This window comes from Dermacentor variabilis, unplaced genomic scaffold (genome assembly GCF_050947875.1).
Source record: "Dermacentor variabilis isolate Ectoservices unplaced genomic scaffold, ASM5094787v1 scaffold_12, whole genome shotgun sequence".
NCBI classification, from domain to species: domain Eukaryota; kingdom Metazoa; phylum Arthropoda; class Arachnida; order Ixodida; family Ixodidae; genus Dermacentor; species Dermacentor variabilis.
This window is the reverse complement of record NW_027460280.1, coordinates 281,288-307,978: the sequence shown is the minus strand read 5'-3', so window position 1 is coordinate 307,978 and position 26,691 is coordinate 281,288. Positions and strand designations below refer to the sequence as shown.

Genomic DNA, 26,691 nt, shown 5'->3' with positions numbered 1-26,691 from the left:
GAGTTGTCGTTGGAAGGCAGCACTCATAATAGAAAGATGGCACCTGTATCGATGAGTGCAGCGACAGGATAGCCGTCAATGTCAAGAAGGTTTTGGTTCGTAGGTAACGTGAGCAGAGGATTTAAGGGCAGGGTCGACAACACAGCTTCACCTCCAGAAGCTGCAGTGCCTAGTTTTCCGGCTGGATCCTGGAGGCAATAGGCGGCGAAGAGAAGCGACAAGGTTGGGGCGATCGAGACTGATGGCGTTGAGGTGAGGGCGAGCAGCGTAGCAAAGGTTAGGAGCACGGGCATCAGCAGCAGTGGGTTCATGGTGGGGGGTATTGGGAACAGAAGGTCCCAAGGTGCAGGAATAAGTGCCAGCATATGTCCGAGGAGGTGGTGGCCATTGGTTGCGGCAGTGACGAGCAACTTGGCCGAAGCGCCAGCAGTGGAAGCAGATCGGCCTGTCATCAGGGATACGTCATTCGGACGGGTTGCGCCAAGATGTGGCAGAAAAGGACTGCCGGGGAAGAGGAGGGCCGCTAGAGAACTGGAGAACGCTGGGTTGAGAAGTTGAACACACGGAGTTCAGACCCATGTTCTCAAATTCCTGTCTGACGATGACCTGAATCATCGCAATCGTGGTTGCTGGCAGATCGGGAGGCATTGCGGAGAAAGGTGGCGAAATGGCGGCCTCAAGCTCGCGGCGAACAATACGGGTTACCTCGTCACAGGTGGTGGTCTGACGCGGTCGAACCTCACATGTCGACGTAGCAGAAGTGTTGGGTAGCCGCGTGATGTGGTGTGTGATACAGCAGCTCTTAGCTTGTTCAAGGCGATGGCATTCTTTTATGATGGCGTCGATAGTCGAGACATTGCTGAAAACAAGCAAATTGAAAGCATTGTCGGCGATGCCTTTTAGCACATGTACCACTTTATCTGCTTCACACATAGTATCGTCAGCTATGCGTCATAGAGCCAAGACGTTGAGGATGTATGAAATGTACGGCTCTGTAGATGTCTGAACAAGAGACGCAAGAGCCTTTCTCGCGGCAACCTTGTGGCCAATGGGGTCGCCGAACGGTTCCCGTAGCTTTTCTGTGAAACTGTCCCCACTGGTTATCTCGTCGTCATGCGTTTGGTGTCACATGCGTGGGGTGCCGCCAAAATAAAAGATGACATTGGCGAGCATGATCGTTGGGTCCCACCTGTTATTAGCACTGGCGTGTTCATACAGCTTGATCCATTCATCAACGTTCTGTCCCTCCAGGCCAAAGAACACACCAGGGTCACAATGTTGGGTAACCGTGACGATTGGAGCAGTCGGACGAGCCGAAGCCGTTGCAGAGGTGGTCTTCGTCACCGGGAGGCATGGTGACAAGTTCTATGTACCGACCACTTCGGAGTTCCGTGGCGAGGACAGGGATTGCTAACCTCCACCAGAATGTTACCTGTGGAAAGACACAGATGAAAGAGGCTATTTACAGGCTATTTACACTGGAGCCAGACAGCCAGGCCGACACTGGCCCGTGCCAAGGCACAGACCAACTTCATCGTCGTTCGCCCGGCGGCTCGTCTTTTGAGCATCTCTCGATAATATTGTAATAATATTATAGACATGAACATGTTGTGGCGTTTTATCCTATGCTGCTTGTATTATGTATCTTTCTTCTTTTATGTAATACCTCCACCCCCCCCCCCCCCGCCATTGTAATGCCTATCGAAGGCACTGTGGGTACTTTGGTAAATAAATAAAGTGCAATGGGGGAGGCAAAGGCATCATGACTATCACACCAGGTAACAAGTGCAATACTTCAGGTGTGCATGAAAAAAACTACAATCCTCCAAAGTAGCTCAAAGCCACATTTAAAAAAAAAATAAGAAGGGCTACATTATTATAGGATGACTTACAGTGGGTCACGTAAAATAATGTAAAAACGGGATAGGCCAGTGATGAAACTGAATCATAGAATAAAGAAGGAAATAGAAGAAGGCCTTTATGATAATGCAAAGGAATGTGCATTCCAAGTGTCTGAGAACACGGAGACATTTCACATATTCAATAAGTCTTCAAGCGCAACCTTCCGCAGTGGACTTACCAAAGCATTACATTTGTTTACACTGACATCTACAGCTATAAATCACTGTTAGCTTAAAATATTGTGGAAATGGCGCATCACTTATATGAAATATCGTCAAAATGTAGAAAAGCATACATATCTGCACATATGAGCTGCGTTGTTCCACCCTGAGATGAGTCAATATAAGCGGCCGAGCCACTTAAACAATGGCAACTGTGATCCAGATGCATATATTATGGGCTGTTATTACGGAGTCCCACTTTTCCTTAACTTCATCATACTCACATTTTGCATGTGCTATAAAGTATGTTTAGAGAAAACTGTGCTCGCACACAGTTAAATGTGCGCAGAGCATAAGCACACATTTATAGCGCATGTAAGTCTCTCGTAAAAATGCGGATGCCATCACTGACACCATTGGTAACTGAGCAAGGCAGTGGCTTATGCTGCTGTACCGAATGCACCATCTTCTGTTTCCTATTTGACGCAGAGTTAACAAACAGTGCATCTCTCGAATTAAGAAATGTGTCTGCATAACAACATGTACAGACCCACCAATCTACGTAGCGAATGCGACTGGCAGTCTTCGGGAACGGTGACATACAGATGTTGACAGCACTGCGTCACCGCTTGCCTCTTGTGTACGTGCCGTGCGAAGTAAAGAGTAGTTGACTTCAAATCGCTCAGGCCAGAACTGAGCTATAAAAGCTGTTTCCTTCGCCCTAACTGCTTTCTTCAGGTTCACAGTAGCGGGTGCATGAATGCGAAGGCACCATTAGGCCTAACCATCACTGAACAGGATCAACATTGGCTAAAATTTCATGTTACGGCTCGTGAGGGCTGAAGTTTGTGCATTTCAACTTCGAAGGCATGTTTTGACTCATTCTGAGTGCAATTAATTAAATATACAAGCGAAGACGCTGCAGCTATTTATTGTGTTGTCGGTTTGATGGCCAATCGCACGGGGTTCAGTTGAACAATGGTCATCGCGCTGATTTTGTCGGATGCCAAGACAAGAAAACCCATCACACTAAGACAACTCGCGCGCGAAATTAACGATGGTCGATGCCAGATAAAAATGAAGAATTTCTAAAAAGTCGTCCACACTTACACCAAATGCGTTCTGAAAGGCCACAGGGCCGTAGTCATCAATGGAATCTCTAATGGCGCATAGCAATATATCTTGTGGAATGGAATAGAACAGGTCAATCACATCAATGGAAAACGAAAACAACGGTTCCCTCGAGCCTTCATGATCACGAAGAAATGCGATAAGCTCCTCAGAATTCCTTACCATGAACGGGTCCTCAAATCTGAGCAAGCGCAAGTGTTTCTGCAGAAACTTAGAGACCGTCCCCTGCCACGTGTCACGTTCCGATACGATGGCTCGGAAAGGAATGCCTTCTTTATGCGTTTTCGCGGAGAAGAAAATGCTAAGCGCTCCGCTCTTCGCACCCTTGATACCCAAACCAAGATTTTTCAGAGAAAGACGCATAAAGAAGGCATTCCTTTCTTCGAAGGAAAGAACGTTAATTTCGAAGGAAAGAACTTCGTCCAAAAGCGCGGAGTGTGCATTGGTTCATGTATTGCCCCATTATTAAGTGACATATTTTTATCGTATTGTGACAAGCGAATTGCTGAACGCATTGACACAGCCTACTCGGCTAAGATTTTTAGATATGTTGACGATTATGCCATTTTTTTGAAAGGGGTTGGGGAGGGAGGCGGCTCATCTGCAGTAGAGCGTGTTCTTGAAATTTTCCGAGAAAGCGCGTTTGGGTTGAATTTCACCTTTGAGTTGCCTACACATGGAAGCCTGCAGTTCCTGGACATTTTCATTATTATTGCTGGAACCCATGCGTGCTGGAGGTATCAGCCTCAATCAAAAAAAGGTATTTTAAAAACTACCAGTCAGCTCATTCGAAGCTCGTAAAAAGGGGAATTGCAAAAAACTGCCTGCGTGCTGCTCTTGATAAGTCCTGCCAGCATGAAATGCGACATAGCGTGTTCTTACAGTTCCAAAGACTGCACAGCGCAGGATTTCAGCATGATATGGTCACCTCGGTGCTAGAAACCCTTGCCAAGGAAGCGCGGGGCCCATCAGAGCTCCGCCCAAGCGTAGAGCCGCAACGTTGTAGACCTGTTGCCATCCCGTACTACCACCAAAATCTCCCACCGCCTCAAAAAGGTGGCCGAAAAATGTGAAGTACCGGTGGTTTTCACGGCGCCCAAAAAACTGGCCAGCATGTGCAGCATGGTGCAGGGTAAGAACAAAAGAAATGAATGTCATATCAAGCACGTCGACAGGTTCGTCCCGTGCAGAATAGGGGTAGCGTACCAGATACCCCTCTCTTGTGGCAATAGCTACATAGGGCAGACGGGACGGTGCCTAAACGTCAGACTGCAGGAGCAGCACGCAGGAGTAGAAGGATTGGCGGGGGGTGGCAAACTGGCTGACCATTGTCGCCACTGTCGTAATTGCACGCCCAGGTTCCGCGACACCAAAATCTTGAAGATGTTTATGTCACAAATTAGCCGAGAAATCTTTGAAGCTTACTGTATAAAAATGCAATCTGGCAGCTGCGTAAGCAGCTCTTCAGTGTCTTTGAGCGATAAAGAGTTCGAATATTTACGAGCAAATTTGCGGCACTCACGCCCGCATGCCAACGTCACGTGATGGCTGTTTGATGATTAGCAAGTGTGATTACAATACTTGTATAAATGCGAGAGTTCCCGGAGTAAACCTTAGTTGAAGTTCCGCGCCTGTCCTGTGTGTTCCTTCTTTGTCCCTTGTTTTTGTGCAATTACATGATGCATTCCAATAACGACCACCAACTAGCCCGCTTATCCCTGTTAAATATGCCATAAGGACACAGCAGCCAACATTGACGAATTCTACAGCATTAATGAGAGCGTAGCTGTATTCGTAATAAAACTTAATAAGAGGTATAGATTAAAGGTAGTACAAGCCTACGCTCCAACATCCAGTCACGATGATGATAAAGTAGATCAGTTTTATGAAGATGTTGAATTAGCGATGAGAAAAGTGCAAACTCAGTATACTGTAGTAATGCATGACTTCAATGCAAAAGTGGGGAAAACACAGGCTGGTGAACAAGCAATTGGCAACTACGGCACTGATTCTAGGAATGCTAGAGAAGAGATGCCGGTAGAATTCGCAGAAAGGAATAAGCTTCGATTAATGAACACCTTTTTCAGGAAGCGTAGAAACAGAAAGTAAACCTGGAAAAGCCCTAATGGTGAAACTAGAAATGAAATTGATTTCATACTTTCTGCTGATCCCAGCATAGTGCAGGATGCAGAAGTGATAGGTAGGGTAAAGTGCAGTGATTATAGGTTAGTGAGGGCTAGGATTCACCTCAATTTGAAGAGAGAAAGAGTAAAAAATGGTCAAGAAGAAATAGGTCAACCTAGAGGCATTAAGAGTAAAAGCAGACAAATTCAGGCTGGTACTTGCAGACAAATATGCAGCCTTAGAACAGAGATGAAGATGACCTAGAGGTAATAAATGAAACCATAACTAGACTGGCTTCAGAGGCAGCAATTGAAGCGGGAGGCAAGGCACCAAGGCAACCAGCAGGCAAACTCTCCCAAGTAACTAAGGACCTAATAAAGAAACGACAAATAATCGAAGTGTCCAACTCAAGAGATAAGACAGAATTCACGGAACTGTCAAAACTGATCAACAAGGCGAAAATAAGTGATATTCGAAACTACAACATGAGAAAGACTCAAGAAGCTGTAAAAAATGGACGCAGCCTGAAATCAGTGAGAAGGAAACTTCGCATAGGACAAACCAAGATGTATGCACTGAAAGATAAGCAGGGTAATATCATCAGCAATCTCGAAGCCAGTAAACACAGCGGAAGAATTCTATACTGACCTGTACGGTACCCGGAGCAGTCAGGATACCTCAATTTGAAACAGTAATGAACAGGATACAGAAACTCCTCCTATAACTAGCGATGAGGTCAGAAGGGCCTTGCAAAACATGAAACGAGGAAGTGCGGTAGGAGAAGATGGAATAACAGTCGATTTAATCGAAAGTGGAGAAGACAATGCTTGGAAAACTTGCGGCTTTTTATACGTACTGTCTATCGATTGCAAGGGTCCCAGAAAATTAGAAGAATGCAAACATTATACTAATTCACAAAAAGGGAGACGTTAAAGAATTGAAAAATTATAGGTCTATTAGGTTACTCCTAATATAATACAAAATATTTAGCAAAATAATCTCCAATAAAATAAAGGCAACACCGGACTTTAGTCAACCAAGGGAATAGGCTGGCTTCAGGAAGGGATACACCACAGCGGATCACATCCATGTCATTAATCAGGTTATCGAGAAATCCACAGAGTACAATAAGCCTCTCTATACGGCTTTCATAGATTACGATAAGGCATCTGATCCAGTAGAGGTACCAGCAGTCATAGAGGAATTTCGTAATCAAGGAGTACAGACTGCTTACGTAAATACCTTGGAAAATATCTACAGAGGTTCCACAGCTACCTTAATTCTACACAAGAAAAGCAGGAAGATACCTACAAAGAAAGGGGTCAGACAGGGAGACACAACCTCTCCAATGCTATTCTCTGCATACTTGGAAGAAGTATTCAAGTTATTAAACAGGGAAGGCTTAGAAGTAAGGATCGACGGCGAATATCTCAGCAACCTTCGGTTTACCGATGACATTGTTCTATTCAGCAACAATGCAGACGAATTACAACGAATGATTGAGGACCTTAACAGAGAGAGTGTGAGAGTGGGGTTGAAAATTAATATGTAGAATACAAATGATGAATAGCCGGGCAAGGGAGGAAGAGTTCAAGATCACAAGTCAGCCTCTAGAGTCTGCAAACAAGTACATTTACCTAGGTCAATTAATCACAGGGGACCCTGATCATGAGAAGGAAATTCATAGAAGCATAAAAATGGGTTGGATCGCATATGGTAGACATTGTCAGCTCCTGACTGGAAGCTTACCATTATCATTGAAAAGGAATGTGTACAATCAGTGCATTTTACCAGTGCTGACATATGGGGCAGAGACTTGGAGACTGATGACAAGAAGCTGGAGAACAAGTTAAGGACCGTGCAAAGAGCGATGGAACGAAGATTGCTAGGCATAACGTTAAGAGACGGAAAGAGAGCGGTTTGGATCAGAGAGCAAACGGGTATAGAAGATATTCTAATTGAGAATAAGAGAAAAAAATGGAGCTGGGTAGGTTAGGTTTGTAATGCTCCGGTTAGATAACCGTTGAACCATTAGGGTTACAGAATGGGTACCAAGAGAAGGGAAACGCAGTTGAGGACGGCAGAAGACAAGGTGGAGCGATGAAATTAGGAAATTCATGGGTGATAGTTGGAATCGGTTGGCACAGAACAGGAGTAATTGGAGATTGCGGAGAGAGGCCTTCGTCTTGCAGCGGACATAAAACAGGCTGATGATGATGATGATATGCTCTACACAGTACAGACAAAGTGGAGCCAGACTTTTTCTGGGAATCACATCGACCTGACTGGCCATGCCCTGCGAATGCAGCACTTGACTGCTTTCCATTCTCATCTAGCGACAACTTTGAGCACGGCATTTCCCAAATCAATATGATAAACAGAAAGGTGCACTGCCAGCTCTCTGACAAGAATCTCTGCATGTATATGTGCATGTATTTTAACCAATTTCTTTTGTAAATAATATGCCTCACTGCCTTTATGGCAAGAAAGCGTTCTCGTTTTGCTGTTTCCTTCCCAATATAGTACCTGTGGGCAGTTTTTCAAAGGGCCGAAAACGCCAAAGAAGGTACTGTAAAAAAATAGGTGCCATAAGTGACAAATTTTCAGGGGAAAGTAAATGTTTATAAATGCCTGCCGAACTTCAAAAAATATGTGCCAAAAAATCCAATCCCTAAATACAACAATATTTACTTCTACTAGAGGCACTAATGACTGCCATGTTCTACAATGCCTGATTGGCGCTATTGCACTTCTATATGCAGAAAAAGTGTTGTCTTTTATTAAGAAGCCCTTTTGCATGCTTTCTGGATGGCACTCTGTTGAACAAAGTGATCTGGCAGTAACCTCGCAGTTCCTGACAAAAACCCTGCAGTAATATTATTTATTACCACTCTTAAATTCATTGCAGGGACTTAGATGGATCATTTATGAAGCAATATGTTTTCACTTGCTAGTAGCTCAAACACAAATTAATGTGCACCCATGTGGACACTGGGGCTTTAAAGTAGAGGTGAGATAAAATTAAAAAATTGATTGCACACGAATTACCTTCTTTCCTGTAGTTTTATACAAATATTTTCTCTTTTGCTACTTCAGATAAAACAGTTTTCAAAGTGAAGCATGATTGAGCTTTGTTCATTATCATCATCATATCACTTGGAGCGAAATTGTAGGAAATGACTGCAATTAACGTCACTACAAAGATTCCCAACAAGAATTGTGTAATGCGACATTGCCGAGTCTTTTCGGAGCAGCCAGGGCTACGGCATCCTGCAGTGTTCTCGATATCATCTTTTATAGGCAAGTGTAGTCCTTAATACCCCTGACACACGTGCTCTCTAAAGACCTTTATGTAAGGAGACATCTACCGGAAAGGCGTTCGAGCGCAGTGACACACACGATAAAGGCATATCTCCTTTATGAGGCAAAGTTCCTTTGCTGGAAAGCAGATCACGCATCTACTTTTCGAGCAGAAAGGGCGTACTCTCGCACACAGCGTGCACAACTCGTCAATAGAAGGGAACCTGTCACATAACCACGGTGCCCCATAAGTACTTTTTTTAATTTGAAAAATGTTTTTATTTTTAGCGGTAATGCAATTTGTCGAAAACTGAAGATTTACTCTAGCTATACTCTCAAACGCTCGCATCAAGTTGCTCGTATAACAACACAAACGTGAAAAAGGATGGCAGAAACATGGGCGGTACCATGGCAGCACCATAATAAACAACATGCACAGAAAAACACTGACTGTCCATTGCTGCTGGGCCAATTTAAATTGCTGCTAAGAATGAAAAAACATGAAGAAAATAAATGAATATGTGTATTATGAGCCATCAATGATGAAAAAAATGTGTTTAGGTTCTACAATCACTAAATGTAATCTACATACGCAGATTTTTGTCAAATGTTTTCTCTCTTGCTGTTTCAACAAGCAGCACTTTTTTTTTTTTTCAGCGTTCATCTGAGGAACCACTTATAGACGTTAGTGCGGTGCCATATGTAATCGGCACAACTCCTTTCTGCGAAGGGTCCTTCAGAGTAATAAAAGGGGTTTACTGCAAAGGACTTTACTTTTGCCCGTGTGTCAGGGGTATTAGACATTCACATTATTGTACTCGGTATCGGCTTTATCTTTTTTTTTTTGGGGGGGGGGGGGTACCACTGGAACGTCATTGTCATCACACTCTATATGTCCCCCTTTAGCAGCAAAGCGAGTCAGCTATGCACACAAAAATTAAATTACCTATGCAAACTCAAGGATGCATGCAAATATCAAATTCAATGTCCTAATGTCCACCATTGTGGACGCACATAGTATTTACTCAGTAGTAAAAAAAGACACAGTTGCTTCATCCACCAAACAGACCATTCATGTTTGCTTCTGTTCTTTCAAGAACACAGTGCGATGTCTTTAAGTGGCCTGCAGCTTGTGTGAAGAATGTAATGAATATTAAAGCGTGGGTGTTGAACATAAAATGTATTCACGCTCCAAATCGCCATGTTTAAAATCGCATGCAGAGCGAAGAAGAGGGAGAACTGGATAGTAGGGTGTGGCCTGTTAAGGAGGACTGATTTTATGTACGCCATGTTTGGACGGTACCACGCTAAGTGCCAATAAAGGATGGAGAAGGAATTTTCCCACGTCGTATTTTGGCGCCAAAACCCAGGAAGCCAGCCTTCATACCCACGAGCTGTTGCTTCTGATTTGGGGCATCTTTCTTCACCCAGACTGTCATGGAGTGTGTCAAGAACAAGCGGACGTCTCAGCGATTCCAAATCACAAGGATTGTGAATGAGGTGAACGAATTCATCCAATCTGAAGTCTGCGATCTCAACACTTCATGTCCCCGATAGCCGATTACAGGCAGTGAAAACGAAATTATCTGCGCTAAACATCAAGCTGGAAATCTTCATGAAGGACGAGCAGAAGACTACAATTCCGTCATGGAATATGAAGTGTCGAGAGCACAAGCTGTTCAAATTGGATGAGTTCATTCACAATCCTTGTGATTTTTGACTGTCAAGACGTCCACTTGTCACGCCATTTGCAACAATTTCATGCCATTTTGCAATGACGTCAGTTACGCCCCATTTGGCCCAAATGGTAGTACAGACTTGTAAGCAGCAACAGATGAATGTTCAGGTTGCTTGGAAGTGTGTTTTGTTTTCTAACAAAATTTAACAAATGGATGTTAAAGTTACATGAGAGTCCTGAAAAGGTATAAGAAAACATTTAATCTGAAATATAAAATTTTGAGCTTATTTTTGCGTAAGTGTCTTCATGATTATTTTCAATGTTGGATTTTGCTACTCTATTTGTTATTTTCTGGAAAACGAATTTTTAGTAAAATCCTGTGTTTTGAGTTGACAATTCTTTAAAATTCAGTCCCATAATTTGATTGAATGTTTATTAAGGTCCTGAGTGATGTCGACATTGAGGTATCTAATACAGGTGTGCCTCATTAATATGGACATATTGGTTCCTGTCCCCTTTAGGTGATCCATAATCTTGATAGAAAACACAGAGGATTGAAAAAGTTAATATTTGTTTCTGCACATTGCATCATAAATGATAAAGATGTGAGCAATTTGTGCATCAAAATACAGTCATGCATAAAACCACACACGACCATCAAATCAGACTTGCATAAAACCATACGCTTCAGTTGTAAGGGATAGACACCGGTAAAGTGGCCATATTTACAGAACAAAGGAAGGCTCTAGCAGCCAGTTATGTGCTGTTTCTCCACTGACTCTAGAGTGAAATTTGACATGTTGGCCTAGAGCTGCATGCCACTAAGCAAGCATTGTCTATGTGTACAGTTCTGGCCAAAAGGTACCAGTAAGTGTGCAAAAATTCAATAAAGTGCTGTCTTCACTTTCGATTGCTTCATGGCCGTGCCAACCATTTGTCCATATTGCACACTAATTGTAACAGTTAGGTGCAGCAGCTTTATCAGCCACAAAGTATACTTAAAGGAATGAGCAGAGCGCACTTATCCATTTTTCACATCCATGAGCACTGTGTCTGGCCACAAGCTGTGTAGGCAACAGCAGTCTCATTTCTTGTGCCAAGAGGATCACACACCACGCCAAGGTGGGTGCAACAAGCAACCCCATTGGGTGGCACAGTAGCATGGGAGCCATCCATGCTAAATGACCATGCAGACACAAGATTGTGCAGCATGCAGCACTTGTTGGTTTTCTCCCCTCGTTTTCGTGTAGTTTAATTTGGTAGAATACAGAATGACCTGTGTCTTGACAAAAGTAGTAGCTCCTGCACTCAGGGCCTTTTTGCAGTAGTCAATGATGCTTTTGTGGTGCAAGCGCAAAGCATGCCAAAATATTCCACCTATCTCATTGCGGGGAACGAAGCACGCATTTGCAAGGCCATGTTGTATGGCAAACAAGCTATGTATATTTCAGAACACAACAGCAAACGGGACCTGTAGCACAGTGCACGCTGCGCTCAAGCTTTCTGTGCATGTTGTGTGCTGGAATTCCTATCCTTCACTATGGTAGCGGGAACCCAATGTGTGCATCAGGCTGCTGGCATAATGCAAAAGATCTATGAGAGCCATGACAGCAGGCTTTACATCGATGTCATTCCCAACAAGAGAGCTTTCCCTCAAGAAAGAAGAGGAGTGTGGGACTGACATCTGCAGCTTACTGAACAAGGAGGTAAAAAAGTTGCAAAAAGTTTCACAACTTGTGCACACAAGATATAAAAGGTGAGAGAGCATTTACGCTTCCAAAAACACATTAGTGCTCGGGCAGTTTTTCCACTCACAGCATACCAGACCATATTAACATCTACAGGTTTTTTGTGTTTCCAGTCCAGACACAGCGTCCATATGGCGGAAATGAAGAGGAAAATTTGGGTGCCTGAAAAAATCGTCCATAATATGGGTGATCTATATTAACAAGGGTCGTAATTGGGGGCTTATTGACCATGTTTGCTCAGGTTAGTTACTATGAAACTCGTTGCTACCGTGACAATGATGTTTTCTTCTTAGCAGTGCCGTGGCCACCCGATTTCTTTAAGCGTGTACATTTGACTGCCTTGTACCTTTGGTGTCTTCTCATGTGTAGTGGCGATATTAAACCAAATCCCGGCCCTATGACTAAGGCACAGGAAGAAAAGTTGGAGTTGGTTTATGGCGCCGTTTCACGGCTTGAAGCCAATAATGCTAACATGCTTGAATCAATGAATAAAATCTTGCATATCCACCTAGCTCTAAAAAATTAGCTAGATTCATTGACGAAAAGAGTACATGAGCTTGAATGTAAAGTCCAGTCGGTTGCGTCAACGGGAGCCCCCGCAAGTAAACGGCCTCTCAGACCTTCAAGCCAAAATTGACGACTTGGAAAATCGTTCCCGAAGGTCAAACGTAATATTCTATGGAATGGACGACGGAGAACAATTTGAAACATGGAAATCATCTGAACGCCTTGTACGTGACTTCTGCATGAACCGACTTGACTTTTCGATCTCATCACTAGCCAGGGCTCATCGCATAAATCGCTTCACCTCAGATAAAAGGCGCCCCATCCTCGCTAAACTATTTAGTGACAAAGAAGTCGAAACCATTCTGAGCAAAGGCTTCAAACTGAAAAATACGCCCTTCAGTGTCGCACGGGACTATTCTGAGGCTGTGCGGGACAAATGCAGAAAGTAATTGCAGTTTTCAAAAACACTAAGGAAGGAAAGTGATCGTGCGTGTCTTATTTTTGACAAGCTATGCCTAACTAACAACACTTACATTTGGGACAAAAGTTCTAATTGCGCGGTGTGTGTACTACGCACCGACGCACGCTCGGCAATCGCCCCACCCATGTGACGTGCCCCTTCTAAGCGTCAAGCACATGTAACCACCCCATCTCGTTCAGACGGAAAGGCCTCTTTCTTCTACGCTCAGAAGAATATCAGAATATCACAGAATATCAGAAGTGTTCTTTCTAAAAGTGTTGAACTATCTTCAATTATCGACTCAAGTTCGGATTCCATCATCGCACTAACAGAAACGTGGCTGAACGATACTGTTTCCGATAGTAATATTCTTGTCAGTCAAGTAGATTTTAACTTTTTTTGCTGCGATAGAAAGGATCGAAGAGGCAGTGGTGTGCTTATTGGAATTTGTAAAGATTTCATTGCTATACCTATCCTTGTTAACTCATTTCTTGAAAGCGTATTTGTGTCCCTGAGGCTTGGTTCCACTGATCTCATTGTTGGCATTTTTTATCGCCCCCTGGACATGAATGCGACCTTCGAAAGTGAATTTCATCGAGTTGTTGTTGAAATATGCGGGCGGTTTCCAAATGCGGTTCTTATCTTCGGAGACTTCAACTATCCCAATATTCAATGGTCTACACAGTCTGTTTCAGCCAACGGTACTCAGGCATAGAAATTTCTTTATTCTTGCCTTGATTTTTCGTTGTGCCAGCTTATCGAAAAACCTACATGTTGCTCGAGCACATGCGCAAACATTCTTGACCTAATTTTAACTTCTCGTCCTGACCTGCTTACTGACGTAGCCCATCTCGATGGTCTTTCTGATCATGACATAATTACTGGAAGCTTAACTTGTTCACTTAAAAAAACGAGAGTTGCAGGAAAGTGTATAAGGTGTTATAAGCAAGCCAATTTTGATGCAATATGTATTGAATTATCCCATTTCACGGAACATTTTTTAGATGCCCACTTGTCACGTTCCATAGAAGATAACTGGAACCTTTTTAAAAATACTCTTTCAAACTTAATTGACAAATACATTCCAGTTATGACCATCAAAACAAGCAACATTTCTCCATGGTTCAATCAGCAATCACGTCGACTTAATAATAAAAAGAAACAACTTTTCAGAATGGCAGACAAAAACAGATTATCGGCTTCGTGGTGTCGTTATAAAAAGTGTGACAACGAATATCAACAGCTTTTAAAAACTACTTGCGTCGCTTTTTCAGTCGTGATTTGTCATCTTTGCTAATAAATAACCCTCGGCGCTTTTGGCGCACAATAAATCCCAGCACCCACCCCAATGTAACTCTTGCTAATACCAATGGTTCTCCTGTTACTGAATCCGAATGTGCTAAGTTATTAAATGATTCATTCTCAACAGTTTTTACTCTTGAGGATATTACTACATGCCCTAACATTGATCTTGTTTCCGGTATTAATATGACTGAAATAATAATTGAAGAAGCTGGTATTTTATCTCTACATGGAAAATTAAAAACTTCATCTGCATCTGATCATAATGGCATCAACAACAAAGTACTTAAACATGTTTCTTCTGGTATTTATCGTTGCTTGGCAGCCATCTTTTCTCTGTCATTATCGTCAGGCACCATTTCTCAGGGCTGGCTAATAGCAAAAGTAGTGCCCATACTTAAATCAGGGAATCGCTCGTGCCCACTTAACTACAAGACCTATATCTTTAACTAGTACCATCTGTAAACTCTTGGAACACATTCTACACTCACCAAGTAATTACATATTTAGAGGAACACAATATCATCTTCAAATACCAGCACGGTTTCGCAAGGGCTTTGCATGCAAAACACAACTTGCAGGATTTACTCAGGATTTACACTCATCATTGGACGCCGGCGTCCAAATTGACGCTATATTCCTTGACTTCTCAAAAGCATTCGATCGAGTTCCTCACCACCGGCTCTTACTAAAACTTAGACAACTTAATATTCACGCACTTGTTCTGGTGTGGGTGCAAGCCTTCCTCTCTAGTAGACAACAGTCCACGTCAGTCAATAACTTTGACTCTCCTTTCGTCCCAGTCTCATCTGGTGTTCCTCAAGAAAGTGTGCTCGGTCCATTGCTTTTCCTAATTTATATAAACGACTTTCCCTCCTCCATCAAATCTAGAGTCAGGCTATTTGGTGATGATTGTGTTATTTACCGCAACATCTCTTCTGAACCTGACCGCCAATCTCTGCAATCTGACCTTGACTCCTTGACTTCGTGGTGCACAACGTGGCTGACACTAAATCCTTCAAAAACTAAGTTGATGCCTTTCACTAAAAAAGCTTCTCGCATTCAAACATCTTACTTGCTAAATAATACTTCAGTGAAACTTACGACCACGTACAAATATCTTGAAGTTACCTTTCAGTCTGACCTGTCCTGGCATTACCATATTAACGTCACCCTTGCTTCAGCAAACCACTCACTTGGGTTTCTTAAACATAACTTGAAACACACCCCATCGCACTTACGTAAACTGGCTTATATCACTTCAATCCATCCTAAAATAGGATATGCCTCAGCCATTTCGGATCCCGATCAAGACTACATTATTAAAAACATCGAAGCCCTGCAGAACCGCGCGGTGCGTTTTATTTTTTCAGATTTCAGAGTGGGCACAGCAGAAGCACAGAGACGATGCGTCTCGCGAATCCCTTGTTTATTGTGCAGGCCGTCCTTTTCACTTCTTCACCTGTACCGGCCGAGGAACTGAACACCGACAATCTACCTAATGGTACTACGACTGCGCATCAAGTTGCCAGGTTTGACACATCGTTACACGGTGCCGACGATTGTCTATGGAGTCTGCGCGGTTGGAGAGCTACGCCAGACGTTCACGTGATACCAATGTCATCTACGTCTCCAACATGTGTGTACTTAAGGGACTGCACTGCACGAATCACGACCAGTGGGCACGGCATAAGCACCGAGACGATGCGTCTCACGAATCCCTTCTTGTTTATTGTGCAGGCCGTCCTTTTCACTTCTTCACCTGTACCGGCCGAGGAACTGAACACCGACAATCTACCTAATGCCACTACGACTGCGCATCAAGTTGTCGGGTTTGACACATCGTTTCACGGTGCCGACAATTGCCTATGGAGCCTGCGCAGTTGGAGAGCTACGCCAGACGTTCACGTGATAGGGTGTCTACCAAGTTGGCATTTCCAAATTACCTGAGTTTTCCAGGTTTTCCTTCAGTGCCTTTGCAAAATTCCCTGAGTGATGTAGAATTATGTTTTTTGTCAAGACAGGCTGAAATCACATCGCCCGATGCTGTCACTCTCTATTCATCATCATCATCATCAGCCTGGCTACGCCCACTGCAGGGCAAAGGCCTCTCCCATACTTCTCCAACTACCGCGGTCATGTACTAACTGTGGCCATGTTGTCCCTGCAAACTTCTTAATCTGATCCGCCCACCTAACTTTCTGCCCCCCCTGCTACGCTTCTGTTCTCTTGGAATCCTTGAACTCTAGTAAGCTTGTGAAAAAAAATCAAAGAAAAACAACTTATTCAGATTTGAATACTAAGGAGTAGTGTTTGTGTTATGCAAAAAAGAGAGTAGAAGGGAGGGGTTAGTAAAATGCAGAGCAAATAAAATTTCTTCGAAAAAAATTGCAAATGTTGTCAGACATTCTCAAATACGAATAAAAAGGAAATGCACGTAGAAGCAAATATTTTCGAATATGAACTATTTCTATCAACTGATAGCTCAGTGGTATGAGGCCCGAAATTTGTCACAATTGAGATTCTCTCTGAACAGCTCGTAAGTCAACCTCAACTGTCCTGACATACTCTCAGCCCGCGCACGCCGCCTCAGTGTTGTGTTTCAATGCTTTAAAGAGTTGATTTTGGTTTGGATGAGGCACACCTGCATCTTGGCATCAGCCGACACTATTTTTTAAACTCAAGCTCCTTCAAAACCGCGGCAGCACATTTCCTTTCCCGTTGTTTCCTCAGTGTGTAGGTCCTTTCTGTTCTTGACTTCCGTCCGCCACTCGTTCGCGCCACGGACCATTTGAAGCATCTTCTTGGTCAGTCGCAAAGTCCACGTCCAATTTTTCTAACCCCACTAGGGGCCACGAAAACGTCCGAAAAATCGGCCAGTTAGAAAAAAATGCACGTCATTTGCAGCCCTTAGGGGCTCAAACAGACACAGGCACATTCGCAAACGCTCTGAACGCCTGTCAGTACACGTATTAGACATATTGGTGCTTGTACTGCGACAGGAAATACCGTGTGCACGCGTGTATAATTAAGAAATACATACTGCGTCCCGTGACATTAACCGCTTCCCACGCTGATTATGCTTCACTGTAATACTTTTGCGCATGCTTCACCAAATAACATTTCTCTACAGAGGCAAAGCTGACTTTCGGGAACTGGCATTATGCAACGCACCGTGCTCTCCAAGCTGGTAAGGGCCGCATTTTTTTTTTTTTTTTTACAACTTTGGTGAGCTGCAGCTTTATATAGAACCGAGCCTTAACTTGTGCACACCCCAGATGTACCATAGCATCAGAGGTCAACACGCAGCTCTCGCCATCTAGTAGAGGCATGCAAAAGTCCACGAGTGAAAATTTGCCGATGCGGACACGTGGCATCAGGGTACCGAACACGAATGCTCCTCCATTGAATTTTTTTTCCCAAAGTTTATGCAGCCAAGTTGGGGGCGCAGCCCTTACACGGGCCCTTGTAGGAGTTTATACGGTATGCAATAAAGAGGGCATGTGGTTGTGAGGCTCGAGGATAACTATTTATAGCCACAACTCTTGAAAACTTGAACTGAAAGCATGTTTTATCAAGGGAGCTGTCCATTGCACCTCAGAATATGAATTCTCGTCACATGCGCAATCCTGCATTATACTTTCTGTGCGCATGCATGGCAAGATATACAAGATCCTGCATATTTCGATGTACCTGTTTGAAAAAAGGTTTTGCACTCACCGCGGCCCTGTTCTTGCTCAAATTTTGCTGGAAGTTTGCATTTTGTAGTCTATGTCATTTAGTATAACACTTACCACAGTTAAATGCCTGATTTTTAAGAAAAAAAGTTCAAATTTGCCTTCACTTATGGGGATGCGAGCTGCTGGAGCAACAGCACTAGCATAAACTTGTGTCACTGCCTGCTGGATTTGCCACGTGCTGCCCACTCCTGACCGGCTGCTTCCTGCAGCTGCCGGCAGGCAGCAACACAAGTTTATGCTAGCACTACCGCTCCAGCAGCTCGCATCCCCATAATTGAAGGCAAATTCAAACTTTTTTTTAAAAACCAGGCAATTAACTGTGGTGTGTGCCAGTAAACAATGTAAACTCCAAAATTCGAGCTTTCAGCAGAAATTTAAGCAAGAACAGCGCAGCAGTGAGTGCAAAATCTTTCTTTTTTTGAACAGGGACAGCAAAATATGCTGGACCCTGTATGTGAAACCCTTCCTGCTAATTCCCCTCATGGGCTTGTAACCCCACAGAACCAGTGTAGACTTTGGCAACACATTTCTTGCATGCATGCATGTGCTGAAGGCACACATTGTAAACACTGAGCTGCGTACAGTATCAGGGTGGCTGGCCCAATGAGTAGAACTAGTTTTTAAACATCACTCATGGTGCTGAGCACAGTCCAGTGGGAGCCAGTACTGAACATAATGTAGTCAAATCTTCCCTGCAGCATTTGTCATACTCACTTGCACTTCATCAATTACAGCCATGACACTGCAATCAGTGCAGAAAATGTTGATTCAACACCAACACAGTGCAGCCGGAGTGAGGCTACAGTGCCCATACCATAACATGCAGCTTCCTCCTAAAATTATCAAGAAAAACCACTATTAATTTGTTGTTTTTTTTTCACAGAGCAGAAGCAGCAGCCTGTGTGCATTCATGACAGCAGCTTCTATACTGTTATATACAAGTTACCTTCTCTGAAATGTCAACATGACCAGTCCACTCGACAACGAGAATAATTACCGTGAGCAGCCTTTTGAGTAGCACTGGGTGCCAGGCAGCTAAACATGCTAAAGTTTTTTTTCTGTTTGTCTACAAGCCATAATACACTAATCAATTGACTAGATGTGCTTCTTCACATTCGCAAAAAAGGATATTCATTTTGCATTAGTTGTTCTCTACTACAGACACTGAGAAGGTGGCATTAACAAAAGCGCATTCTATTTGTATTTTGTTGCTGACACTCAAGACTTGCTGGTTTATTAAGTTCACCAAGATATACAACAGAAAAACAATTGTATTCGATATTCTGCTGTCATTGAGGTTGGGATGCTTCAGCAAGATTACAAGCAGACAAATACATGATTTGAAACATTAACCATTATTGAAGCTTTGAATGATTACTCACAATCACCCCGCCTGGCAGATAAACATTTACGCTTTGGATTTAGACTGCAGCAGACGAGAGAGAGTTCATTCAAGACATGAGGGCTAGAGTGCCAAAGTTAATTTCATGGAAAATAACACTATGGGGCTCATAAAAAGGTAAGCTGATTTTGTGAACAACGCTGCGATTCTATATCTCAAAAACTACATTTGTTTCTTCTTTTTTTTTTTTTTCATGCCGCAATGGTCTTTCAAGCGCATTGCACAGTAAGTGCATCAGCTGCGCTAAAGCAAACTGCTGTCTTGGTGTCATTTGCAAACATCAGGTTTGTTTGGTTTTTTTTCTTTTTTTTTTTCAACACAACGCTTACAAAATGAATACTTGAAAGTGAGGCTAATGCAACTTGCGCTCAGCGGTCTTAGAGCACATATTAACTTCTGCCAACTCAATGTCGCATCATTCGTTCCATTCGCGGTGAACCTGACCCGTTTGCGTTTTTGGCACTTTGACAATGCACGGAAAAAAGAACACGACTCATGCCAGCCACAAATGCTTTTACATGCATACGAGACAAGCAGGGTGAGATCCACATGGAAACCAATAATAACCGAGGTGATCGACCGATGCTACAAAACGTTCAAAGTATGTTATTAAACTGCCGACAGCAGATTTACTTAAGAAACACGAGTGTGTGCTCTGCCAAGCGAAATCGCCAATGCTGAAACGACAGGCAGCGGTCGATATATAGAGTCGGATGGTTCCTCAGGTTAGAACGAATCAGCATCTTTAAGGCCAGCTAGGTAACCGTCGATCGGAGGTCAAAGCGAACGCCACCCCTTGACACTCATCAGACCGCTGGGTACTAGCCACCTTTCCGAGCCGATTGAAAGGAAGCGAACACGGCACCATTGTAAACAGAAGCTTACCTCAAGCAGCGTCCGCCACGAACTTGACGGCAGGGTTTTTTCCGTTAGAGGGGGCTGCGCATGGCTGCCCCCTACTGCACTCTGCGAGAGGCGATTTACGTTCGAGAGAGTAGATGAAGCGAGTGAGAAAAAAAGTAATAACAAATGAAAAAAAAAAAAAGAACAACGAGTTGTGCCGGCGATTTTACGTCAAAATATCATGGCAACTCGGTCGACGCGTATTCGGTTCGTCGGTATCGCATGGCTAGGGTCATAGAGTTTCTCACTATAACATATATATGAGAAACTCTAGGCCGTGTCTGCTGTGCCCGGGGCACAGCAGACGAAAGGTGCCCGAAATGTCTACGTTCACCTATGACGTCACGTCCGCTATAACCCATGATGTCACATCCGCTCATTTCCATGGCGTCTGTCTTACGGAGCCGGCTGCGCTGCGAAGCGGTTCGTATTCCGTGCCCACTTAGAGCGTGAGTAATTCATCTTTCCACGCTATATGCGTGTAATAAAGGATTGGGGCTGTGAGCTGTTTGATGCGTTACCATTGGGTACCTTGTGCGCATATTTTGCCTCGTGGCCGCGTCAAATTGCAGCCGGCATGTGGAATGGGCCGTGGCATGTTATATGGAACTGCTCATGTGAGTGGTATTGCCTCCGTCAGGATCGTCAGTTCGTGCACAGAACCATTCAGTAGTCTGATTCAGGGGAGGGTGCGCGTAAGAACGAGGACGTAAGAAAACACTGGCATGACGAGCTGTTCCGTCAGATCGCGTTACATCGCGCTTTTTTTCTAAGACCATCTCACGTATATGAAAACTGCCAAGGAAAGCAGTTGCCCTGATGAAGGCACGCTCCCCTGTCGAAACATTTGCACCAGCCTGTTCGACCACCGTTATCACCGCAACATATTTGTGTGTTGCGGTGAAGCATGCCGATATTGGGAAAGATTTACGTGAATCTCGAATGTATGGTTTCTGTCAGCGACGAACCTAATGTTCTACTCTCAACAAAGCAGATTTTCGCAGCAGGATGCATGATGTCATGAGAACTTTTGTTGGCTAAAGCCATACATGCCAGGTTAGCTCTTGCCACAATAATACGCTTTACCGCAATACACAAGAGGCCTCGCTGCAGGACACGCCCGCCGTAGTTAGCCAAAACCTTACGTGACCGTTCACTGCAAAACACCTCCTGTATTGCGGTGGATCGTAATAAAGCACATTTGTCAGTTTAGAATGTAAAGACCCTTGCCCTTCGCTTTTGTAATATTATGACTCAGTTTAATGAGAACATGTATTCACTGCTAAAAACATCCACATTAAAGTAGAGATATGAACACTGATGGCAGCCTGTGTGATGTTTTATCCCTTTACTTTTTTGTATACCTGTCACGCTGCCATTATTAAATTTTCCTGTACTTTGTAAGGTGCTGACGTACATAACATTACATCACAAGGAGCCACTGTGTAATTACTGTTCAAGGACCAGTGTGATGGCTTTTCTCAAGAAAGGTTTGGGTTATGTTGTTGGGAAGGTTTTTTTTTTAGAGAGGTAGCTTTCTGAGAAGAAATCAGATTTCAGGAAATAGACCTCAATGGCACAGTAATCTTGGCTGCCTTTTGCTCAAACGTGCCCTAGACATAATTGAGTAATTTGCACTTTCAACTGGACAGCAGCCTTAGCTTGAGAGACCAGTGATATGGCATATTTTATCAAACTAGGTGACACATAGCATTACCAGTCCAAATAGAGACCTGTTTAAATGTTTGTCACCTTTAACACCTAGATTTTCGACCATGAATTCAGAAAAATGTGCAGCACATTTAGAACCTAGATTTTAAATGCTGTATAAGTTGGCTTCTTGTTCACTGCAGCTGTGCTTGGCGTCTGTCCAAACGGGAGAGCACTTCTGCACAGCTTATTAGGGAACATTCTTATTTACATACCTTCTTTTTATTTATCTCGCCTACAATAACAATCAAATGTTTATAGCACATGAATGTGCTGTGCATGAATCTTAACTTACAATGCCATGTTCAACAGCACAGTGCATGTAGCTTGTGTTGGTTCATTCAAGCTAAGCATTGCTACAGCCTTTAACTGTAGGTATCATGGTATGAGAGCAGAGAAATGGATATGCAAAGACAGTTGGGCACATTGAGACAACATCTTTGTTGTGTGTGAAAAGGTGACAGATACACAATATGGGGAGAACGAATGCACTTTCATATTTTCTCACGCACAAAAAAAGCCGGAGGAATAAGGTTTTTTCACTGTAGCATAGAAACTATATGTTTGCTCTCAAAGGTAATTCTGATTCATTGGATATGTTCCTGTGCTGTGTTTATTTTCTTGAGTGTGCTTTAGTTTTTGCACGTTAATGTTTCAAACTCGTTTTTATTTTCACAGACTGAACATCCCACGTCTTGGTTTGACTTCCTGGTACAGGATACTTGCACTTAGCATGGAGTGATGAAGCAGAGCAGTGTACTTTTATTAAATGTGCAGATTTTAGCAGTATAACAGCCGTTCATTAAAAAAACATGTGTGCTGAAAATAAAGTGTTCTTACCCACATTCCTCGTTGTCTATTTATTTATTTATTCATACTGTCAACCCTCATAGAGGGTCAGAACAGAGAGGACAATACAATTACATAAATCAAATATGGACAATGTCAATGTACGTAAAGTTACTTAACACTTGTCAATTCACACTGAATAAGATGTTCACTTGAATGCTGTTCAGCACAATTCTGACATTTGTCAAAATACGTACAATGAATATCAAGTCGCACATATCACTTGGCACTTCAAAACTAATTCGAAAACTCCCATAAATATGCTTCAGCAGCATCTTCAAAGTCGGTGACATCTTTTAGGCTAACAATAGCGTTTGGCAATTGGTTCCACATTTCTATCGCATCCAGGAAAAATGAGTATCGATATGTATCACTGTTGGTACAGTCCGGCTTTATGACGTAGTCGTGGTTAGTTCGCGGGTATCTTTTGCCTGGAGCATGTAGATATTTGAGCTTATCAATCTAAAGTTGATCCTGCATTATTTGATAAAGCACCTTCAGCCTATATTTTTTCCTACGTACCTCAAGAAGATAGAAGTTGCAGCGCTGTAACATAAGCGTGACCGATTCCTTCCTTCGGTATGTCGAACAAATAAAACGTGCCGCCAGACTCTGTATCCTTTCTAACTTCCTCTTGAGCGTCACTTGATGGGGACTCCAAACAACGGCTGAATATTCTAGTATCTTAATGAAGGCGGTGTATGCAATAAGTTTTACATTACACGATGCATGTTCCAGTTTATTTTCTCAGAAAATATAACTTTTGATAGGCAGTCATGCAGACATTATATATATGTTGGTTCCATGTCAATTTTGCTTGTATTCCTGTATTCTCGTCAGCAAAACCACTTATATGGGGAACTGATCATGATAAGTGCTCATGAGCATTTTAGAGAACAGCCTTGAACCCTACTCGTGCACTGGTAAAATGTATAGATGCAGTGAAATTGAAACAGAAGGCAAAATAGCAAACATGATGCAGTATTTGTCAGACAATTATGTCAGCAATTCTTGCATAAAACAATTTACTTAGAGCATACTAGCACTACAAAGTGCCCATCTTTCTTGTTAGGCATACATTACCACAAGCTCTTTAAATGTGGTCACAAGAGAGATGCTGGCTTTAATAAGGAACTATAGAGGTTAAAGGCAGCCATGAAAATGTATTAAGAAATAATGCAATGCATAGCATTTACTCAGTTCAGAGAGCTTCCAAAGTTGCCATAAGGCCTTGATAGCTGTGGATGAGGGAACAGTTGTAGTCCAATTGGAGTATGAGAAATGAACATTAGGATTGAAACAAGTAACAACTCGTAATGCAATTAAAAAATCTTTCTATATAACTTTCAAAAGACAGTGAAATGAAATTAGTGTGACAATATTCTTTTCCTTTTACTTCATTTAGGTTCAACATACTTATTTTAGTAAGACAAAAAAGCAGAGGCGTGAAGCACATAAGAAAGATGCTAGTCTGTTTTTATATTCTGCCTTCTCTAAATTCAAAGTTCAGTAAAGTTAACTTAAAAAGCTACGGTGAAGCCATTGCTTCAGCCTGTATGGTGCATAACAGCAGCAATCGCCAGCCTAACTGCTTGGGTTTACAGTGCCTTATTTGTATTGTATACCTTTTAAGTGCTGAGCTATTGGAAGATTGATTAAGGTGACCAACATGCTGAACCAGTAGTTTACTGAGTAAGATACATGGAGATAGGACAGATAAGATAGGACAGAGCACAGGGGATGTATTCTGTGTCCACCTAGTGGAAATGTCCATTTCATCCGCTGCTGAAGTTCTGATTGGCTGGGCTGGGGTATGCATGAGAAGGAGACATGCTCCCCCAGCTAATTCAGAAGAAGAGGATAAGGAAATGTCCACAAGATGAATACTTACAAAGCTATTTAATAAAGTACTTCTGTAACCAACATGCCTGCTATGCCATCCTTGCTTTCAATGTCTGTCTTAGTAAAAGTGTGAAAGAACCAGGTTTGTGCATGAAAAGTCTTCCTGAGGGTGTCGGCCTTGAAGCCCGTAGTGGTAATCACGGGAAACGGGGGTGGATCCAGAGTAGCACCAAAGGGCAAGCCTTCATCGAAACAAATATGGAGGGAAGTGACTGCATGCTCAAACTTGTCAGCTCACAAGTTTGCCAAGACCAAGTGATGTCAGAAGTTGATGAAGCCTACATGGTTAATGTATAACCGCTTAGGCCAAAATTATTTAGATACTTTTTATGAGGACTACGTATTTACTGGAAATCTCAAAATAATTATGTTAGTGCAGAATACCTTCCACGAGTTGTGACGTCCTTGAAAGAATGAAAATGTTTGAGTTGTACTTGTGTGGTGCATGAAGTTATTTAAAAAAAAGAACTCAGCAATGGAAACAAAATGCAAAGAGTAGTATTCGAAATAAATTGCCACCTCTTTAGGGCTAGATGAATTCAAATAATAATAATAATAAGCAAATGAAGATCGGGCATACAAGATAGATGCTTCGGCTCCCACTTGAAAGCCTTGTTCGCAAAGATTGTGAACAAAGCTCCAGTTGAACCAGTTCTTATTTTTCATTTTTATGGTTAGCATCTAATTTTAAACTACTTACCGTGCCTCTTTTGACCGAACCAGACAGGCAGCCGTCAAACTCTTCACTACTTCAATGCAAATAATTGGAGGTTAGCAAATACATTTTTCTAATAGGAATAGTAGGTAACGAATAGTCAAACACTGATGCATACAGTTACAGCAGGCATATTTATCTTGGAATTACGCACCATGTTTATATTGTCTAGTAAAAAAAGGACAGCTATCAAGGAAGATTAGGATTATTTTTAAGCAAAAGCAATTATACCTCATATACTTGAAGCAGATGTAGTGCTTCTCACGAATCACGTCCAGACTGCACACACTAAAACATTAAGCTGGGATATTCAAAAAGACAAGTACATGTTTTGCTCGCCAAGTGACTTTTAATGTGCTCAATTATGTAAAGTGTGCTATTATATGATTAATGTAATTTGCTAATGTAAAGAAAGAACAAGCCAAGATCTCTTGCTTCATATATATGCGCTGAATCAAGAAAGTAATTAAGGAAGAAGAACACCAGAAATAAACACAAATATTTGTGTGCTTTCTGGCATAAAATAATTCTCATGTAAGCCACATAACATGCTTTCCAAAGCATCCCCTACCTTAACTTACAGCTGCATCACATGAAGGCACTTTCTAAGAACACACATGCTTCATGATCATTCACTGTGTTAGTGACTCCCACTGAAGTAGACTGAGAACATATTTGGGCATTACATTCAATAGCTGATGTAAAGTGAAAAGACTGCTGCTTGTAGGTATGAATGAACCAAGTGAATAAGAAATATAAGTTCTCAAACTTCTAGTAGTAAGTGTGGCAGCACTTAAGAAGAACATATTGCAACTAAAAATTGCAACACATGATGAAATAACTTAAATAGCTAGGGAGAGTTTAATAGACCAATAAACAGGAAACTGCAAATTCCCAACATTTCTGAATACTTTTCTTCACATGTACTCACCTCATAAGTGTGACTTCCCTTAATGCTCGAACCTCTGCCTTAATTTCATAATTCCCCATTCTCGCTGCTTCGCTCATGCTGATTGACATCTAGCACAAAGGTTGGAAAAAGTAGCTGAGCATGTGCATGTGTTGTGAGGCAAGCTGCCCACATCTGGTAGCCGCATGCCAATTTCTCAGAGTAGATGAAAGGGAAGCCTTGAGGGTAAACCATAAAGAAGATGGAT

The 26,691-nt window shown here is 42.6% G+C and overlaps 1 protein-coding gene and 1 long non-coding RNA gene across 2 annotated transcripts in view; one reads left to right on the top strand and one right to left on the bottom strand.

The window, feature by feature from the left end:
- Positions 1 to 18,879, bottom strand: part of LOC142566014 (mitogen-activated protein kinase kinase kinase 13-like) — a 673,242-nt gene extending 654,363 nt beyond the window's left edge. The window contains exon 1 of the mRNA XM_075676704.1: positions 18,768 to 18,879. Within this exon, the coding sequence (XP_075532819.1) occupies positions 18,768 to 18,778 (11 nt within the window). The 5' untranslated portion in view covers positions 18,779 to 18,879. The remainder of the gene's footprint in view (positions 1 to 18,767) is intronic.
- Positions 18,880 to 20,702: 1,823 nt separating this feature from the next.
- LOC142565887 (uncharacterized) lies at positions 20,703 to 22,913 on the top strand. Its single transcript, XR_012824901.1, has 2 exons — positions 20,703 to 20,807; positions 22,747 to 22,913. It is a non-coding gene; the product is annotated as an uncharacterized LOC142565887 (long non-coding RNA).
- The last annotated feature ends 3,778 nt before the right edge of the window (positions 22,914 to 26,691 follow it).